Source organism: Sceloporus occidentalis, unplaced genomic scaffold (assembly GCF_023333645.1).
Source record: "Sceloporus occidentalis isolate IW3139 unplaced genomic scaffold, rSceOcc1.0.p SCAF_131, whole genome shotgun sequence".
NCBI classification, from domain to species: domain Eukaryota; kingdom Metazoa; phylum Chordata; class Lepidosauria; order Squamata; family Phrynosomatidae; genus Sceloporus; species Sceloporus occidentalis.
In genome coordinates, this window is record NW_028317111.1 from 2,308,234 (window position 1) to 2,330,611 (window position 22,378).

Below are 22,378 nucleotides of genomic sequence, written 5' to 3' on the forward strand. Positions count from 1 at the left end.
TCATCTGTTTTTAATTATATAAATATATATATACATGTATATGAAGAAGAAATTGAATGATAAATTCGTTATCATTCCTACAGTAACAACGCTTGGACAATAATACTCATAATATTATTTATTGATCTAACTATCCATTGCACACTTTTTCTTTGTGACTTGAGAAAATATCAAAGATGATGTCGCATATGTGCTGAACAGACGGCCAGGTAGTCCTGGCCGGATACGTGTGGCAAAAAATGCCACTAATGCAACAGCATCGGCTGTGACGTATCCTAGGCCAAGAGCAGCAGGTTCCGCTGGACAGATCAGGCCTCCCAGTGTGCCACTGCTCAGTGGGCCTATGTATGTGAGAAGAAATGTACATGCATAAGTGTGAGGATGGATGTCTATGTATAAGACTGTGTGAGCATAGATGTGAGCATAGATGTGTAAGTGTATGAGCATGGATGTGTACGGGTGTGTGAGCATGGATGTGTAATTGTTGTGAGATGGAGTGTGTGTTAGCATAAGTGGTGTGAGAGAGAATGTGTGTTTAAGGGCAACAATGGTGCAGAACAGCTGTTTGGGGCAAAGATGGTACAGACAAGCAGTTTGGGGCACTGGCAAGCTGTTTGTGGCAACGATGGTGCTCATAAGGTATTTAGGGCAAATGTGGCACTGTAGGACAGTTGCTTGGTGAAGTTGGGGGGCAATTTTCACACGAGGGCCCTGTGGTATCTACTTATGCCCCTGCCTTCAGAACAATGGCACTCTTGGTGCTATAAGGAATTCTGACAATAGCATGTTGTTGAGCGTTACTAGGCATATTTACAGTAATCCATTGAAGACACAGATGCCACACTCAAGAATACCTCCCAACAGTCCTGTATAAAAAATGTAGCTATACAAACTATAGACAACTGTTAGAAAACATGAGTTCCAATCCAGTATTGTCTTCAGGAAAAAAAAATGTTATTGATAATACAATTTGTTTTGGTATATGTAAAAGATGAAAAAATGAAATACAATTTATCCTAAAACACTTATCTCTGCTTAATATATTTAATAAACTCTCATTATATATACTGCAGATATATATATATATTTAGTTAATACTGTAAAAATTTATTTAGGTAACACTCTTATTTACGTCCAAAATATATTTGGAAGTCTAAAGAAATTCTAAATTCAATTATTATATTCCAATAAATATAAATTCAAATAAATATACATTTTAAAATAAGTAGAATAATACATTATGTTTTTATAAATGCTTGTTTTTTTTCCAGGGGCCTCTAATTCATGGTTTACGTTATTTTGATGATATTGCCTATTTACTAAAAATACACTTTTTAGTACATGGAACAGCATGCAGTCTACTTTTTGCAACAAGTATTTTTTTTTTGAATATTTTTTTCTTTCCTTCCTTGGAGGGAGTGTCACAGACCCCTTTTTTTTGCCATGTCATTCATATCTACAGTACATGCATGCAAACCATTAAATAAAAGCTGCCCAACCTCCCTTTATCAGTCTCCTGCAGGACCTGACAGCAGACAATACGCTCCCAGCCACGATGGCTTTTGAAACTAACATGAGGTTTAAATTTTCAGTTTTAGCAATTAGCCTCCAGATCCTCATCATCATTTTATTCGGGATATTTGTGCGATACGATACAAATCATCACACAGTATCAAAAAATGTGACCCACGCAGATGACACCTTCATTGCTCTCTATCCTTGTGAGTATATATATATTTTTTAATTATTATATGAGCTTAATCATTTTTAATGTTGAAATAAAATATTATCACTTATTTTTTATGCCTTTTTTTTAGGAGTCTATGTATAATTAAAATTTTTATGCTATTTGGAGCTATTTGTAATCTTAAAATAAAAAAAAAATAAAAAAAAATTATTATTAAAAATATTTGAAGCTGTTGATACTTTTTTGAGTTTTGTTATTTTTTTATTTTGATGTAGAAAATGTTTAGTTGTAAATAATAATAATTAATAAGAAGAAGAATGTATTATGATCTGGCATATGTACTCCCCCATTATTTGGAAAATACCAGTTCGCTTGGCTAGACAAGTACTTTTGGATGGTACAGAAACATCTGCTTCCATATTGAAATTGGCCCAAGGCAAATAAGTAAAAGCAAAATGTAAAATAGACAAAACAAAACTAAAGCTGGAATACAGCATTAAAAACATCATTAGTTGTGATGACGAGTCCCCCAACCCTTCCCAAAAATAATTCTTTAATCACAAATAAAATTTTCCTCCTTTACATTTTTTGCTGGGAACGCTTAATTGACATGTGACAAAGAAGCAAACACCGGATAGTCTGATGCCATAAAAACAGATAAGGTTTCCTAAGGGTTTCTGTATTTTTTTTTTCACTTGATCCTGCAGCTTTGTTTGCAATTAATGTTTTGTCAAAGTGGAACATCACCTTAAATTATGATTTATTTTATTTTTCATTTTATTAGTCATTTTATTTCCTATATTCTTTTTTTGGTTTAAAAACTTGATTTTTTTTTACATGACTGTTCCAAGCATGTGGATCCCTAAGGGGGTTTAGTGTTTAAAATCCCCCCCATCATGTGGGTCCTCATAGCTTTTTTTGCTATGGCATTACTGACCCTTTAAGAAGTTATAGAGGCCAATCACCTTTCATCATGTTATTAAAGCTAATCAAATCATGTTAATAATTACTCTTCATTCCTAGCACAGGGGTATCTGATGAAGGGTTTCGCAACAATCTCATCACGGGAAATATTACCCCCCCCCCCTCCGAGACCACCCTTTAGATAATGCTGCAACTCCCATCACCCATGCAATCGGCTGAGAATGATAGGAGTCATACTCTCATTGTGATAGAATTAAAAAGATCTACAGTAATCTATACAAAGACTGTATCCATGTTTTTGTTATGTTCGTTCTGGGGTCTTATACCCAATAAATGCAAATTGGTACAAAATAATTCGCATTGCGAATTCTATAGAAACATATTTTTCCTGCTGTAAAGACTCAGACCTTAATCAGTCGTCGGTCTCATCTTAGATTCAGGAGCCGTATGTCTATCCCATGCATGTTTAAATCCCCTCACTGTATTACCCTCTACCACTTCTGCTGGGAGGCTCTTCCACTTATCAACTAGACTTACAGTACATCTAAGATCTGTAACATCTGTTTAACGCAGATGAAGTTGTTTTTATCGGATACTAGACTGCAGACAATTTGTTGTGATACTCAAGTAGAATATATAGCATGAAACGCAGAGCACTTTATTGCGATGAACTATTAAGTTGCAGAATGTGCTTTCGACCAAGCGGATCCCCTGTGCACAGGAGGTACAGCGGACTATGGAAATCATATATCTTTGCTTTAACTTGCAAACTAGACCATAAAACGCGTGGCAGACTGTTCAACGGGATAAACGCGAATGCAAATTATATCAAAGAAACGGCAGCCAGCAACAGACATCAGGAGAACCATAACAGCCGCTTAAACGGCAGCGTTCTGGAGACCCCGGATATTCTGGAGAGAGTTCAGAGGGGGGCTGCCAAAATGATGAAGAACTGGCAGGATAAAAATGATCAGGAAAGACTAAGGGATCTCAGTATGTCCGGCATGGAGGAGAGAAGAGAGAGAGGGGACGGGATATAAAAGAAACCGTTAAATACATAAAAGGATTTTTAAAAAGTAGAGGAGGGGAGTTTTTATTTCAAAGGGGGAGAAATGTTACAATAAGAGACCATAATCTAAAACTACAGAGTCAGAGGATTAGATGGAGTGTAAGGAAAATTTACTTTACTGGGAGAGTGGTGGAAACATGGAACAGTCTCCCAGCAGAAGTAGTGGGTGTGATTGGAATAGACATGGTACCTGAGGGTGGTAAATAAGTAGAACAGCCTCCCAGCCGAAGTGGTAGAGTGTAATACAGCCAGGGGATTTAAACATGCGTGGGATAAGCATATGGCTCCTGAGTCTTAAAACGAGACCAACGACTGATTAAGGTTTGAATAACTGGCAGACTGGACGGGGAGAACGGGTCTGATCTGCCGGCAGGTTCTATGTTCCCAGGGAGGGTATTTTATTTGGGGAAATACTATCAGCACTTATAAGTTACGAAGTTGCTCTAATATTACATGGTTACAGGGACTCCATGTCTGAAGCAGGATGGCGGGCATTAGTGTCCTCCTCAAACATTATTCCCCGCGTACCGAGTGACTTTGGCATTTAAAAGTCCGATTCATTAGGGAGGGCCATTAACGTCACATTCTATTCTTTAGTGAATTGGGAAAGTAATGACGCTTTTTTTTCCCCTTAAGCCGAATGTCCCCTTCCTTTTTGGCATCATCAGGAGGGAAATTCCTTCATTAACATTTTGACTTCTTTTGTGAAGACCTTTCAGACCTTCTACAAGACCTTTTATCAAGAGCAGCAATGATCTCCCCCCGTTTAACGAAAACACGCTCCTGATGACATAGCAAGACTATGTTTTCATGATGTTTCTGAAAAATGTTATTTTTCTGTATAAACCAAAATGACAAGTTTTTTTTCCAGCAGGGAATCTTTAAAGGGACAGTCTAATGTTCCTGACAGCCCCGCTATAGAAGAGTGCATTTTCTATAGGTTCCTTAAAAAAAGGGGGAAAGGTGGAGTACTTAATTGATGTAGAAGCTGCAGCTCTGCAACTGCCACTTTCTCTAGTGATGCTTGCTTCAAGCAGCCAATCAGTGGCAGGAATTCACTCCCATTGAAATCAATGGGAACACTTTCCCTGTATGCACTGATGGCAATTGCCAAGCGGGAGCTGGCTGGAGGTAAGTATAACTTGTGCAGGGAGAGGTGTTCAGTTGAGCTTACCTCCTGCAAGGCAACTAATGGGGGGGGGGCAGGTTATAGGGGCAAGTGCTTATGGGGGACTTCTGTGTAATGACCCCCATGCATTTTGGAAAAAGACACCTCTCAGCTATTCTATGCATTAACGTGCACATGATGGTTGGAGTGTATGATTTCATGATGTCAGTACTGAGATATGAGATCATCAGTTCTACTAGATGTTTGTCCCCACAAACTTTTAGGGTAAAAGAATAAAAAAGTTTAAAAAAAAATAGTATGCCCAGGACTTCTGTAGGCAATTTTTAAGGCCAAAGTCCACTAAATGATGTATGTGTGGCCGAGGCTTGTTCAGCCGCATGTTTCCAGTTGTGTGGATTGTGGAAATGTGTATCCATCCTGCGGCCGCACACCCAAGGGCCAGACGTGCCGTGTGAGGCGGCATTGAAGAAAATTAGCCCACTTCATGTGAAACTGGCCCTTCCGGGCATATACCTGGCCAAATAATCATTGAAATGATTGCAACAATATAAGCTATTGGCAGTGTTATATTTTACACACACATATTTATGGAAAGGCAAGCAATATTTCTTTAATTTAAGAAATGGATTCCGCTGATAAAATTTATTTACATATGTCTTATAGAAACATAGAATGTGTTGGCAGATAAGAAGCATGCGGCCCATCTGGTCTGGCCAGCCTCTGAATCCTTTCCCTGGCCTTATCTTATATCTAGGATAGACTTATGTTTATCTCATGCTTGCTTAAACTTCTTCATTGGATTAACCTCTATTACTTCTGATAGAATGGGCACAACATTCACTAATTTCCATCTCTTAGCTCTTTTAATAACTTGGGGGGTATCCCATCAGGCCCCATCGACTTATTTGTCTATCTTTCTCATTTTGCTTAATAATTACTAAATGCTTACTTTTTTTGGGGGGGGGGGTTACCATTCTGGCTACTTCTGCGGAGTACCACAGCGGTTTCTTTAATTTTTTGCTCTTACTGACCAGTAAATAAAGAAATAATCCCATTTCTCCTGGACTCCATTTAAATGGCCCCCAGTCCTTCACACATATTCTCATTTTAGAAAAGTCGGCGTTTCTAAAATCTAAAACGTTTGTTTTTGTGTGGTGTGTCACTGTTCGTATATTAAACCGCACAGACTGATGTTCACTAGATCCCAAACTTTCACCTACAGAAATATTGGTTAACAAATCCAATACTAAATCCAATATGGCCGCCATACGAGTTGGCTCCTCAACTACTTGTCTTAAAGATAGTCCCAGTAGGGAGTTCAGAATATCTGCACTCCGGGTACAACCTGCTACTTTGGTTGCGGAAGGGGGACTGGTATACACCTAGACCTGCCCCCCTAGATTGAACCTAATTCAGAATACTGTTTGGTGTAACTACTTCACCACAACAACAAAAAATACATGGACTTCTGCCAAGATACCTAAAATTCTTACATTTGTAGCAAGGTTCAATTAAATATTTGGAGGGCTGTGATAGATGTCTCGGCATATCCCTCAGAAATACATTTAAATTGTAATATCTAACAGCATAAAAGGAATCAGTATTATCGATAAAAAACACAGCATTTGGTTTAAATGGTTAACCCCTTCAATGCTGCATATTGAATTTAATTTGGCATTAAAATGGATAAATTATTATTATTATTTTACATTTCTATGGTGTGCAAAATTAATTCAGACCCAATTAAAATTGTTTAATTCTGTCATTTAAGAGGTGATAAAATGTAGTGCATCCCATTTAGCGAATATTGGTCTTTATGTAGCTTTTTTCTGCAGTCCAAATTTTCTAACCATATACTTAAGAATCACAGTGCTTTTTTTCACCAGCATTAACCAATTAACATGTAGATGGCTCATTGAATCTCATTGAATCTGGAACCAGAACTTCATGTTTTAGGTGCTGTTCCACTATTCCTCACCCTGAACGTTTAATCACATAAATTAAGCACAGAATGGGAAATTTGAGAAAGATATCTCTCTGGTAATACCACCATATATTCGTTATCAAATAATCTCGTGTAATCTTGTAATAACCAGTTTATTATTTTGAAGGGAATGAATAGAATGCAGTGGGAGTAACGTGTACCTTTCCCGTTTACTTCTCTCCTACGTTCTACTTATTTATGGGGAATAACCATTTTTAAAGGCATTTTCTCAATTTAGTTATTTTTTATATAAAAAAACAATAATATTACATATAATAATACATATAAAATTAAACAAAATCGACTGAAAAGTATTAGTTTGGGGAAAAAAGTTATAGAACTATATCCATCACAACGTCTCTTCTTTTAAGCATTTTAATGGAAATTTGCCAATTATAAATGGTTTCTCGGGCTGTTAAAGATATGATAATCTGTTGGCACAGTGCCGGGTGGAAGCCAGTTTAGCCAAGGAAAAAATACTGCAAATGGACCGCACTGTGGACTATATGTATTACTACATGGCTGACGATCTGAAAGCAAAAGTCGAGGCGATAGGGAAATGAGGTTTCATTGGAAACGTTGTATCTAACACCGGCACAATGCCAGGGGATGAGGCTACCAAAAAAATTGAACAAATGTGCTGTTGTGCCAGGGTGAATTAAGCTACGGAATCTGTGCCAACTTGATATCATCCTCCGTAGGGTTAATAGGCCAGCTGGAGGGTTCAGTGATCTCACTTAATGAACAATGACGTAACAGGGAGCCTGATCGAACAGGTCATTGGCAACCTCATGTGCGGCACAGGGGCAGCCTCCCCTTGGACCATCCGACTTAGGTCAAGAGTTATCCTAAACCAGAATATGCCTATCCCATGCATATTTACATTTTCTCACTTGGTTATATTACATCTACTCTAGTTTTAGATTATGATCTTTTGCTCTAACATTTCTCCTCCTCTGAAATAAGCGTCCCACCTATTAAATCCCTTTATGTAATGCATAGCGAGATCCTTTATCCTGCAAGCCATTTACCATTTTAGCCTCTCTTCTACAAACTCTCTCCAGAATGTCAATACCCTTCTCCAGATGTCTATTGGGGAAATTCACCATTTGGTTATCACGAAATTACTAGTGGGGAAAAAAATAGCTTACGTCAAGATGATGATGTTGGTATGTGCGCATAAATGTTCTTTCATTGTTTTACAGTATTTCAAGATGTCCACGTCATGATCTTTGTCGGTTTCGGTTTCCTGATGACATTCTTAAAGAGATATGGGTTCAGCAGCGTGGGAATCAACTTGCTAATTGCCGCTCTGGGGCTTCAATGGGGAATTTTAATGCAAGGTCTATGGCATCTCCACGATGGGAAAATCAACATTGGTATATTAAAGTATGTTGAATGATATGATTAAATATTATATTATACTATTATCAAATATATTTACTTATGTCTATATATCTAAATATACTTTATCCCAGCATTCATCTGACATTCCCCAATTGCCTATAGTTCCAAATTTTAACAGCTCCTTCAGAAATCAAGACGGATAGAGAGGGGTGGAAGGGGAATTGGCCAAATTAATATATTGATGGAATGTATACTTTGGCTCTAATGATTAGGACACCATTCATGGATCAACCCCGATTTTAATTTAATGTATAAGTAATGTATAAGTAACAATCATTGATTTTGGTTTTAAATACAGTTATCATTTTTTATTGTATCTATTTGTCCAAACTCTAAATGTTCTTCTGACCTTCGCTTTTTTTTTTTTTTTTTGTAGAATGATAAATGCTGACTTCAGCACAGCGACAGTACTGATCTCATTCGGAGCCGTGCTGGGAAGGACAAGTCCCATCCAGATGCTTGTTATGGCAATTCTAGAAATCGCCGTGTTTGCAAGCAATGAACATCTCGCTGCCTTTTTGGGAGTAAGTTGTGTTCTGTTTATTGTGTTTTTTTAAATGCGGTTGTTAAGCAGATATAAGCAGGTGAATTGAACAAAAAAAAAAAAAATTCTACGAACATATCATCATATATATAAACCCAATAAATTGTTCAAGTAGAGCCCAGATATGACAATATTTGGAGGAGATGATGACCATTGCTCCTAACATGTTCGTCTCCAATCCTACTTACTAAATTAACCCTCTTGTGTTAAATTTTCCCTTCTATTGAGGGAATCCTTACATCTATGAACAGGGAAAGGATTCAAAACATTCTTCTAGCGATGCTCCTTTTAACTGTTGGCCAACATTTTGATGATTATAAGGTGTAAATTCTTGCCATTCTCTTCGTACACAGTGCTGCTTGATATTCTCCATACATTTCGTGATGATAGACCTCAAATGAAAAGAATCATTAGTCTAGGTCTACAATCAGACTAAGCTCACTCTAGAATGCACAATGGAAATGCCTCTCTCAGAAGTTCTATGACTTCCATCACCCTGTTTTAAACATGTGCCAATATATTAGCCAATCCCTGATGACCATATGCACACATAAAATACAGGTTTAAATCGTTTATACTTACCAAGAACCTTATGTACGCGCTTTGTGGACCACCAGGAGGACAACCATGGTCCATACTAAAAGTAGAAGCCCCTTTGTGATATTAGGCAGTCATTGACGAGGCACTAAAGTAACTTTCCTGGGCATAGATTATCGGGATCGACTCTTGACGTCTGCCTTTTTTTGAACCCGAACATCTCAGAATTTTTTTTTATTTAAATGGTCACATATTGTCCCTCACACAATAATATGAATAGGGACTTATTATAGTTTCTTGGTAATTATGTCTCAGAAAACACATAGGTTCATCACGTTCCACGTCCATGTTGCTGTATTTGATCAAACTGCCACCCTTCAAATGAGTGGGGGAAAAAAACCCTTCTTCTAGACTTTGCTGTAAATGTGTTGGAATGTAGAAATATTTTGTTGATTGAGTGTGCAAAGAGGCATGAGACCAACTTAACCAAGAATGTACATCTCTGGTTGGGATCTTGTCAAATTTTCACTCACTTGGGGCATTATAGAGGAAAAATCTCCATCCACATACAGGCTTGTCGATTTAACAGGACGATGAGGGGTCACCGCGGTGAGCTTCTCCTAAAAGAAGGACCCTACATAGTTACCAGAGGGATACTTCTTACTTCTTTGCTGTAGACTCAGTGAAATGATTTAGTTCAACGGCACACTGCCGGTTAGCGAATCGAGCCCTGTTTCATATCACTCTTAAGTGTCTCAATTTGTTCTGTTTTATAGGCCAGTGATGTTGGTGCATCCATGATTATTCACACTTTTGGGGCGTACTTCGGTCTAGCTGCTGCAGCGGTTCTTTATCGACCAGGCTTGAAAAACGGCCATACGAATGAAGGGTCAGTTTATCACTCCGATTTATTCGCCATGATTGGTAAGAGCCCATGCTTGCTTCATACACATTTTGATTATAATTAACACTGAAGAGATACACATCAGTCACTCCATCAAAAATTTCATTTTAAATTGAATTTTTTTCTTCTGATTTATCTTATTTTCTCCCCACAGATTTAACCCTTTTGTATACACATGTATATTTTCCTATTAATCGCAATACCGCCATATTTCGCCCATGGGCTCATTCTTGGATCTGGCCAATATTTTTCCCCAGCCCCCAAAATAAAACTTCAGTAAATGCCTAGGTACAAGGTATCTTAGTTAATCGATTACATATATATATAGTTCAGACACAAGAATAAATATCATTTTAATACTAAAAAACATACTGTTTTAATCACATACAGGAACCCTTTTTCTCTGGATGTTTTGGCCAAGTTTCAACTCTGCCATTGCCGAACCGGGCCTGCCTCAACAAATGGCCATCATCAACACCTACTTCTCTTTGGCCGCCTGTGTACTTACGGCATATGCGTTCTCCAGTTTGGTGGAACACAAAGGCAAATTGGATATGGTACGGAACTCAAATGAAAGAATGCTGAATAGAAAACAACAATGTGAACCGGCAGGGTCCAATATTAAATGTTAAAGACCGTTCGGAATCTTAGCTTACGGTCAAACCCATTAAACTGATCAAGTTGTACCGTAGAACCTGTGTATCTACTTTGTAGACCACCAGGAAGACCACCATGGTATCTGCTATAGAAAACCCCATCGTATCAGCCAGCCATTGATGTTTAACCAAACTGAGATCATGTGCTGGATTTAAAGTATGGGCAAAACAAATAGTATTTTTTGAGTATAGGTATATGTATCATGTGACCCCAATGTATGTGAAGTTTAGATATATGTATCATGTGACCCCAATGTATGTGAAGTTTAGATATATGTATCATGTGACCCCAATGTATGTGAAGTTAAGGTATATGTATCATGTGACCCTAATGTATGTGAAGTTAAGGTATATGTATCATGAGGGATGGCATCAGTAGGCAGCAACTCTTTGTTGAGCCTCTTCAAAGCTTTTGTGGGAGCATAATGGGCTCTTTTTAATTAGTAAATTACTAGAATATAAGAAAACAGAAGTCTTAGTCCTTTTGATTGCATGCCCAGGTACTAATGTGTCTTGTACTTGTTGCAGGTCCACATCCAGAATGCTACCCTAGCTGGAGGTGTTGCAGTGGGTACATGCGCAGACATGAACATTGGCCCATTTGGAGCCATGATCATTGGTTTCACTGCTGGGATAATCTCCGTCGTTGGCTTTAAATTCTTAACAGTAAGTGTAGAACAAAGGTAAAGAATCGGTTTCATAAAAGATTTAAGCGGGGCAGAAAATATTTAATGCTTGGACTATTTTAAACACTTCTGTGTAATCTGAATGCAGGGATCAAAGAGATCAAATTTAAATTGCCTCACTGTTTTAACAATCAATTACTTCTGCTGGAAGGCTGTTCCGCTTATCAACTACCCTCTAAGTAAAAGTTAATGAACGCTGTTTTACAGCCAATTCTAGCTTCAAAGCTGAAAATTCAAGATACTTGTGGAGTGCACAATTTGCATGGATTGCCAGGAATTCTGGGAGGCATTGCTGGAATAGTGGCTGCTGCAATGGGGGCCAAGGATGGGTAAGTATATTTCATTCTGCTTTATGATATTTATTGTATATTGTGTACTATTGTACTATTGTAGCCAGAGGAGGACTGGTAATGTTCAGCCCAGGGGTCAAATCCACAGAGTGGCCCTGGAATAAGGTGTTTAAACAAGGTCTGGCCCTGAGAAATATGTACATTATCCAGGTCTGCCCTTTATTCAACAATAAGCACTGTATATAACGCAAATACAATTAGCACAGAAGGGATTCAGTCAGGGATAACGCTGAACACCCTGGTGGCTGTATGTGGAATTGCAGTTAACATCCAATAAAAGGTTTTAGGCCAAGGCCCAAAATCTTCAAATTGGCCGCCTACCCCCTTGTCAGCCCTGATCATACATATGAAAATAGGAGGGCATTTGGTAGCTCTTATTATTTTATGATTACTATTATTATTTTTTTAAACTAAATTTGAGGAGCTTTTTTTTAAAAAAAAAACAATTGTAAGTTGCAGGAGAGGATATTCACACCAAATGTCCTCACCTGCAACTCACCAAATTTAAAGTCACAGGCACCCACAAGTACATGCAAGCAGCTCATATATACACATCAATACACAATATCATTATATATATACTGGAGCCAGACTGGAGATGAAAAGCAGCCCTGGCACTTTAACACCAGCAGGCACTTAATGATAAACGCTCTTACAGTCTCACACTGAAAGGACTGGATCTGAAGCCCGATCAGTAAATGTAAGGGTGCCATCAGCCACTGGCCCTCCAGGCATTTGCCGGTTTGCTAGATGGCCAGTTATTGTTTGGTTATTGGGGCAGGAAATTAATATACAGAGACCTTTGTAGCTCCCCTAGGCCTGACCCAGGACAGCTTCCTCAGCAGCCTCTTATGTGGCTGTCGTCCTCGATGCAGAGGAGTAGGATATGCTCTGTTACTTAAAGACTGGCAGCACCATTCAAAGCATTCAGAGATCTCCCTTGTAACCAGACTTTTGAGAGAGCCCAATTGCCCCTGGGCCTACCGCCATAGGCCAGATTACCTTGTTTATAGATATGCTACTAGTGCCACTTTTTTCAGCTTCCATGTCATCTTCAATCTAGGGCAAATTTAGTAAAGTACACCAGATTGCAAGCTTTTCTGACCATAGGGGTTTATTTTTTTATTTATGTATCATTCCAAGAAACAATACCTGGGCCTCCTCAGGGGTTGGACTTACGGAGCTCTCCTTCTCCTTATAAGAGGCTAGAGGGGGTGTGGATGAGATAAAGGGGGCAGGGCTGGCTGCACATGGGGTGGAGCTAGTCCTAAATCACCTTGAAGTGGGTGGAACTCAAACAGGGAGCGGTCGGGGCCGAATGCTGCTCCCCGATCTGGCAGCCTGGTAATGGTAATCGGGTCTCGTTTCTAGAGCCGCCAGGGATGCAAATTACCCGTGTTGTGGTAAATACATGTGACATTAAATACATTATAAATAACCGCATCCGGTGACTCTGCTTCCAGCTCTTCTCCCGTCATGCAAGGGGCTGCTCTGGCTGCAACGTTTGGGATTTCTGTTGTTGGAGGAACCCTGACAGGTGTGTATGAGCCTTACGGAAATCTCTGTTATAGTTTATAGGGGGAGAATACTCTCTATAAGCACAATAGCTGTATGGCAAGCAAGACAAAATAAACATCTCAATTCAGTTGTGTCTAAACACATGCTTCTTTAAAGCCATTTTATATGTGTACCCCATTATTTGGTAAAAAAACCAAAACAATAACATATTAACAATTAGATTAAAAAAATATATGAAAAAAAAGTTTTTTCGTAATTTTACTTCCACAGGTAAGATGCCATTGCTGGAAAAAAAATCTATGTTCAGCAACATCTAATTAGCTCATTGTTTATAGTCCACATGTTTAGGTGATATTTTACTAATAGTTATACATGAAAAACATGCAAAATAAATATTTCCTACCAGCAGATGGTGCATTCATATTAAAATCTGCACAACACTAGCAATATACTGGGATTGGAGCTGACAGCATTAGTTAAAATACACTATATGGCCAAAAGTATGTGAATGCCTGACCATCACACCTATATGAGCTGGTTGGAGATCCCATTCCAAAACCCTGGCCATTAATATGGAGTTCTACGGCCAATGTCTTTCTACAGAGAATGCCTATGGGCTTCAATTTATATGCCTGTTAGTAATGGGTGAAACAGCTTAACTCAATAATTAGGAAGGGTCCACATACTGTTGGTCACATGGTATACCTCTGTTATTATTATCATTAACATATTGCATTAAATATTTAAAAACATAACTCAAACATGTTAAGTTGAAATTGTTAATAAAAAAAACCCCACAATATTCAACTTTTTTTTCCCTACCAGGCTTCATTTTGAAATTGCCATTTTGGGGACAGCCGCCTGATCAAAACTGCTACGATGATACACTTTATTGGGAGGTAAATGAATACAAAAGCTACATTTTTCTATGCCCCTGACATACTTCATAAAAATTGTCTAAATAGTAAATATTCTCTTATAGACTATTATAAAATGAGATTAAAGTTGCTGTTCCACCTATGGTGATAAACTTTTATTAAGACAAACATCAATAGAAACACAATTCCTAGTACTGTTAAATTCCAAAACACTATTTTTTTAATCATGCCTGATTTAGAATTTTTCAGGAAATGGCTAATGAGCACGTGAAACAAAAACAGGAAGTGGAAGGTTGTTGCCATAGCAACTAAAAAGCCTCTGAAGCATTTGTCCTCTTTTTTGTGTGATTAAAATGTTAGAAATAAGAAGAAAAAACAGATCTGTTCAGGTTTATTTGCTTAAAATGCTAGAGAGCGGTTTGTCTAAGTGGAACAGCACCTTTAATTGGAAATTTAATTTAGAAACCAGCATGGCACAGAATGTGAGAATATGTTAATGGTCTACTTTTAGGACACTCTATAAACAACTCAATAATTTATGCAAAAATCCCATTCTGACAATGTTTCAAAGTTCTGGTTTGCAGAGAGTTAATGATTGATCACAAGCGCCCAAAGTTAAATATTTATGTGGAATAAAATACGGAGGTTTCGGGTGCTGTTCTTTGAAGTCTCTCTGTAAAAGTGCAGACAGGCTGTTTTCAGAAAATGTGGCAAGCAGGCCCAGACTGGCCAACTGGCACACCGGACAGATGTCTAGTAGGCCGGCGGGATGGCATGCCTACCAATATGGCCGCCCCCGCTGGCGTATCTCCTCCGTCAATGTGCGGCCGCCAGCTGGATATGCAAATATAAAATGTAACATGCGCCTGTTTTTTTTCAGCCAATGGCCACCATTATGTCAACTGGTGCCCACTGTCCTTAAGGTGCCAGGGCCTCTAAATCACCCCCAGTCTGGCCCTGTCGTAATCCTAAAGACTATATAATTGTGGCATGTGGTATAGGAAAGGCTTTAAAATTCATTCTTATTGGATATATAAATCTCAGTATTTTTTTAAAAAAAATTTCATTCTAGGTTCCATTGGAAGAAGAAGAAGAAGAAGAACATGATAATCATTACCAGGATCAACATGGAAAAAACAAAATTGAAGCTTAAAATTCCTACATTCGTCAACCTGAGAATTAACACCATTTAAAATGTTTCATTACCACCTCTTTCAGCTATGGACTGCAATCTTCTAATATATATATATACACATACCGGTATATATATATATATATATATATATATATATCTACGGTATATATATACCGTAGATATATAGATAGATATATATATATATATATATATATATATATATGCACAATTAAAAACCCATTATTTTTCTTTCCAAAGAATGTCGCCTATGGTAATATTCCTTGTAAAAATGCACACATATGAAAAATAATTCACTTATCATGAATCCTGTTGTTTTTCAAGACTATGCCCAAAAATTTTAATTCTACAATTCTACCAAATATTTCAAAAGTAACTAGTTAACTGGAATAAAGTCTTTACAACTGGAGTTATTTTAAATAATGCTTAGGAAATGGATCATATTTTTATGCACAAGTAGAAATATTTAAATTTTTACAGCTATATAAATATATGTGGATCAGTCTTACTTATGTTATAATCCATAGGGATATAAATATGTAGGATTGGATGTGGTTATATGATACTTCAAATATATATATATATATATATATATTAATTATGAATACAAAAAAACGTAGAGGCACCAGGTGAGAAAGACGTAAAGGTCTGAAAAAGGCTTTTTGGGAGAGAAATATTTTTTCTTGCTTTTCTTACTTTTTCTAGTCATAATCTATTTTGCCAAAACCTAAAAAGGCAACTTTATGCAATTCATAACAAAGAAAATGTTTCAAAGATTTTTGCACAATGCATGAATATTTTTTTCACACTGTAAATGTACTTTTTTTCATCAGCCTGCTTCATAGCAATAAAAAAAAGATATAACCAAAAATAAATTTAAATATACCGGTATTTTTTATGGTATAAGTACTGTAAGGAATTGAAACATTTATACGTGTTCTGGGAAGAAAAAATATTTCTATAAGATAAATTAACCAGGTCTGTAAACAACAGGGCATATACAATTTGAACAAAAAAACTAAAACCTGCTGTTTTTGGAAATTGGTAGACACTTTTTTTTTTGTAATTAAAAATCTTGCATATTTTTGTATTTTATAACTAATGCGATATTAATCCTCCAAGAATAACCTCATACATCAAATAGTGATTACTATACATCTTAAATAATGATTGCACTAAAACCACATATTAATCATATGAGCAATAATTTTATGTTTTATACTTATTAAATTGCCATCATTCTGTTAATGGCTGTTAATACAGTATGAACCGACCCACAAAACATACCTTTTAAGTTTATATAATCAGACAATAGGAGTTTGTGTTCTTTTAATGATTTTAAGCATGAGCCAATTTGTATTTTTTATTCAGTTATTAAAAAAAATGTATATTAATATTTAAATATATGTCTTCTTCTTCATGTACACATTTGGTAACAGGAGCTTCGATTAATGTATAGTGGCTTTTTGTGGTCATAGGTAGAGAAAGGTGCTATCACACCGTAATATCTTAAAAAATTTCCTTTGGGAACTACAGCTGACTTTAAGGGCTCCCCCCCCAGTGGAGGGGCAAGAAGGGATGAAGGTTGGTACCAACCACTTCACACCTAACATTTACCTACATCCAAAAGGTTATCTTGGGTATTTGCCCACTCCAGTGGGCCAAGGTATAAATCAATGTTCATTATTCATTACTATGTCTGCCTTACTGCATCCACTACTAGTGTATTCCACATATTTACTGCTCTTCCTGTAGAGTTTTTTTATCCAATTCACTTAGTCTTCCATTTCAGATCATTCCTCCTTCTTTTGAAGCTCCATTTTCGATTTGGAATGCTACCGTCTTGAACTTCATTATACAAAAGTTTCTATGAAATCTCTCCGCCTTTGTCCAAGATGTGCATTAAATGAATGTGGGAGATATTAATATGGATTTACATCTCATTCTGTCCAGGAGACTAGTATGGAATAACGCTCGGCACGGTACGGGTATACTGATCCTTTCGTACTTTGGAACTGCGACCAAATTGGTCTATTCACAAAGAGCAACAATGACCATTGAATAATATGTTTGGGTTTTTTGGGGTGGAGGGGGTTGTAGCATACATGTCATTTTACACCCCGGCATCTCTGTAATGGGCCAGCACAGACCTGTATGTGTTTAGTCCTTGACTTGGTTTGTGTAAAGTTTGCGTTAAGATAACAACCAAGGATTATCATCCAGTGGAGGAGAGAGTAACATCTGACATTTGGCCAAGAGGGCAAGTTCAGCCAAGTGACCCAAAACACATCTGGCAGACAATGTGCCTAATCACCACCACTGAATCCTGTCCAAAAAGTGTCCGGTTATCTAGATCTACCTGTTACATTAGACACTCTGGTGTCTATACGCAGAGTCACCAGTAAAAAGTCCCTCTCTGATCATAAGACTATCCTTTCCAAGGACACAATATGTGTTATATATGTTAGACTAGAAGTGGCAAAAAAAAAATGTTGCCAACCACCAAAAATGTTCAAAAAATGTATGCGTCTGAGTTTTTTCTCAATGGTCCTACATGAGTTAACACTCAATTACTGTAGGTAACCAAGCTTTCGGCTGGAGCATTGGTTTTTCAATTTTCACCAAGTTGTAGATAAGACTACATGAAGGGATCTTACTCACCGGCAAATTACTTGCGTGGTCAAGGAGTGAATGGGTATTATTAAGCTGTAAAAAGTGGAGGCTTTACAGGAAATATTCTTACATTATTAAATTAATATTCCTACAGCCTATTTGGGATTAAACACATAAACATAGAATCTGCTGTCAGATTGGCCCCAGTCGGCCCCCGTCTAGTCACACACTTTTTCCTGCTGTAAAGACTCAAACCTTAATCAGTCGTTGGTCTCGTCTTAGATTCAGGAGCCGTATGCCCATACCTGGGAACATCCAGGCTCCAGCTATCCCGAGTGCTTGTTTTTTAGGGTACAGGTGGGCAGTCATGCTGGCGTCAACGAGCGGGTCGCTGACGTCGGTCCACCAATGCATGTTTAAATTCACGTAACGTATTAGCCTATGCCACTTCTGATGGGATTCTTTTTTTTTTTGTAAATACGTTTTTATTAAGTTTTCAAAAGGAGAAACAGAAATATAAGGGAGTCCAGTAGTAGAACAAGAAGGTACAAATAACAAAAAAGTACCAGGCGCAGAGGGTCACGAACCCTTCTGATGGGATTCTGTTCGGTTCCTTACATGACATCTATGCCTCTGACCATCTAGTTTTAGACTATGGCCTCTTTTTATTCACACGCAGACACTGCAACGCCTCTGGGCCTTTCCTCCATCCACAGTCTGACATGATAACTTGTTAAGCAAACAATAACACAAAAAATAACACACTGAAAGTATCTGCTTGTCAGGTTACATTGTTTGTTTAAAGCGATACTGGTCTCCAGCAGGGTCATATAAATTGACCTGGCAGAGGCTCCAGTTGAAGGACGTCCATGTGTTCTCGATCATCCCAACTAAAGATTAATTGTGCAGCTCGGCATTCACCGGACCTTAATGGGCACGGGACATTTGGGGAGCAAAAAAAACAAGGACGTTAAGCCTGTGCAGAACTGAATAATAACTTTTTTATTTTAAGAAAACCAGCCTTCCTTTAATTGGTTACTCAACGCCGATTATCCCTCAACTAAATCAGGTAATTCATCTGCTTAAAAGTTAAAATCCGGAAAGATCAGAGGCTAAATTAATAGATCCAGACTGATCTCTGGATTCCCCGCTGAGATAAAAATCCAGATTGTAATGCTGTGGCCGATGTGATCATTATATAATGATATATAACATTAAACAAGGTCTATTGTTTTTTTTAAATCTAACATTCAATTGAAGAGTAAATAAATTGATGTCTGCTTATCCTAATACCCCCAAACTCCAAATAATGGCAGATGACTACAAACTTGATGTAAGGGCATTGACCACAAACAATGAAAGGGGCAATCCAGCCATTATATACACTTTAATGCAGATTATGGCTGAGTGGCCCCCTTTTAAATGTCCGTGGTGTCGCTCTTGCAAATGTATGGAAGGAGGCGTGTTTGGCTGCTGGGTAATATACAGAACGTAGTGCCAGTCAACTTCAGCGCTGGCATGGTGAGCGTTTTGAGGATATCTAACGAGACCCCCCCAGTGCACATGGGTACCAAGCACCCACATTGATCTCAACTGAGATGAGAAATGCTGGAGCTGCAGCTTCTCCTAAAGGTAAGTGACTGGTAAGTTATGCACCCCCCCCCCCTCCCTTTTGGCTCATGGGAACCTTTCTTATACAGGTACTTGTGTGCACTTTAATGAGATGGTGTCTTCATGCGTACTTTCCAAGTGTAACTTTCCAAAAGCTTGCTGAAAGGCGAGTATAAAAAGGTCAGCCTCCAAAAAAAGATATTTTATAGCAAATATACTGTATCCTATAAAGCATCGTATTATACTCATAATAACTTTGGATCATTTAAACATCCAATTCCCTCGAGATTGTAAGCTTGCGAGCCGGGCTCTCTCCACCTAATGTATCGGTTTGTCTTAGTCTGTCAGTTCTCGTCTTGTCGGACCCCTTGAATATATGTATTGTATTAAGCGCTGCGTAAACTGTTGGCGCTATATAAATAAAAGATAATAATAATAATAATAATGATAATAATGATAACATGCCTTAACCATGTTTCCATGTCTTGTGTATGGACTGCAGGTCACTTTTTATTAGGACTACTTACATAGCATGGAAAACTGACACATAAATCACAGTATAAATGCCCCACCGGGAAAACCTCCCTTTGTTTTTAATCCACTTCTATAAATAATCTTTTTGACCGCGTTACTTCTGGTTTTATTCTCTGAAGCAGATTGACCTTCCTCTTCTGGAGCTCTTTTCCCACTGGGAAGCCTCATTGTTCTTTATAAAGGATCCAGCACTGTTGAGAAATAACCCGTTTCCCCCACCTACTCCTGACAAACAGTTTTGCAGAGGTTACCTTTACTCCTTACGTAGAAACAGAACTTGCCGGCAGATCAGACCCATTCGGCCCGTCCAGTCTGCTCATTTCTCCTGCTGAAAAGGCTCAAACCTTAATCAGTCGTTGGTCTCGTCTTAGATTCAGGAGCCGTATGTCTATCCCATGCATAAATTCCCTCACTTTATTAGCCTCTACCACTTCTGCTGGTCGGCTGTTCCATTTATCTACTGAATTATAATACTGGGTCTCTGAGCCAGTCCAGGGCAATGTCTACTGTATTTACGTTATGTAATGCAGCCACATTTACTGTGCCTTCCCTGGTATTTGCTCGGAAGCAGTAACAGAAGAGATAGGAGAGAAGGGAGTGGGAGTCAGTGTGTGTGAGAGGGTGTGCAGCTGCAGAGAAGATAATGACAGGAGAGACGGGAGGGTAAGAGGGGAGCGGGAGCAAGTTAGTGTGTGAGAGAGAGTGTGTAGCTGCAGAGAAGAAACTAGCAGTATAAATGGAAAGGGCAGCAAGAGAAGGGGGGAGGAGGGGGTCAGTGTATGAGAGACTGTCCAGCTGCAGAGAAAAAAAACGTACACAGTCCATTCGATAGAAGCTGCCCTAAACTATAATATCATTTTTGTTTGTCTTGTCTTACATTTAGAAACTATACACTTATCCCATGCATGTTTAACGCCTTAAGGACAATGGGCGGTCCCTTAACCCATTGAAAACAATGCCTTTTGAGCCCGTACATTAAGGGGTTAAATTCCCTCATTATTCCCTTTATTATCTTCTAACACTTCTCTTGGGAGGCTGTTCCACTTACCCACCCTGTTTTACTACGGTAAATCTTTCTGCCATTAAAAAAACTTCCTTACAGTAAAAAAAATGGGTTCTGTTGACCTCAAGCTACTAGTTTTTAAACTTTAGTCTGCGCCACTGCGGTGGGAGCAGCACAAGATTCTATAAAAATAAAAAAACAGTGGCTGGAATAGGATTTATTATTGGAATGTAATTGCTTGATCACAAAGGTAAAAGAATGTTTGTTAACTGTTGTGCTGCATCCACAGCAGTAGCGCAGTCTAGAATGAAAGATTATTGGCTAATTTCATTAAAAAAATCAAGTTCATGCAAATCCAAATGCACAAGTCTCCAAAATACTCTACTCCAATGTAGAAATAGTAGAACAGCACTCCAATATTTCTGGTGCTCGAACTGGGCTCTACCAACACTCCAAAATATCACAAATAAAGTCGCTCAGCACTCCAGTAGTTAAGTGAGGTGTGTTTTATTCAGCAACAAGGGCAACAAAGACCGTAAGGTTGAAACGTTGACCTTGTTGCTGAATTAAACACACCTCACTTAACTACTGGAGTGCTGAGCGACTTTATTTATGACAAAATACTCAACTGGGAAGGCTGAGCTCCTAAAGTGAAATATCCATTTATTTTTTTTTATGTTTTTTTTTCAATTCCACTTCACTTTCCACAGGATGGGGGCCTTGTATGTTCTGTAAATTTCCTCGTATATTGTAATACCCAACATCCAGACTTCAGGAGGATCCAGAACGCGGGACATCCGACACAATACTACATGCAAAGGGCACCATGGGGTTAAACCCAGGCAATGCAGGTGTTAGCAAACACAGCAGCGGCTGGGAAGAGTTTAACCCCTGATCTGCCGCTGTACATAATATCAATTTAGACAGATTATTTTGTGGATGGTATCATTCAGTTATTCTTTTAAGCTTGGGGTGGATAAAGTTCATGATGAACCATGAGCCTAATGTGCTGGTTAGTGATTTCTTGTTTGTCCGGGGTTATTATTGGAATTAATGTTAAGGGTGTGCCAAAAATCCATTTAAAGCACGGACTTTCTTTTTCTCTGCTGCAGTAACTAACTTTTTGTCGCTCGTAACACTCGTGGAATCCAGAGGATGAGTCTGACGTATTCTTCAACAACATGTATCCTT

At 38.2% G+C, this 22,378-nt stretch overlaps 1 protein-coding gene across 1 annotated transcript; it reads left to right on the forward strand.

Moving 5' to 3' along the window:
- The first annotated feature begins 1,549 nt into the window (after nucleotides 1-1,549).
- Nucleotides 1,550-15,426, forward strand: LOC149281508 (ammonium transporter Rh type A-like). The gene is made up of 10 exons (XM_089499192.1): nucleotides 1,550-1,721; nucleotides 7,999-8,182; nucleotides 8,577-8,724; nucleotides 10,058-10,205; nucleotides 10,576-10,742; nucleotides 11,370-11,507; nucleotides 11,735-11,856; nucleotides 13,341-13,414; nucleotides 14,221-14,294; nucleotides 15,346-15,426. Exons 1-10 carry the CDS (start codon nucleotides 1,556-1,558, stop codon nucleotides 15,424-15,426), a joined length of 1,302 nt encoding a protein of 433 aa, XP_089355318.1. The 5' UTR covers nucleotides 1,550-1,555.
- The last annotated feature ends 6,952 nt before the right edge of the window (nucleotides 15,427-22,378 follow it).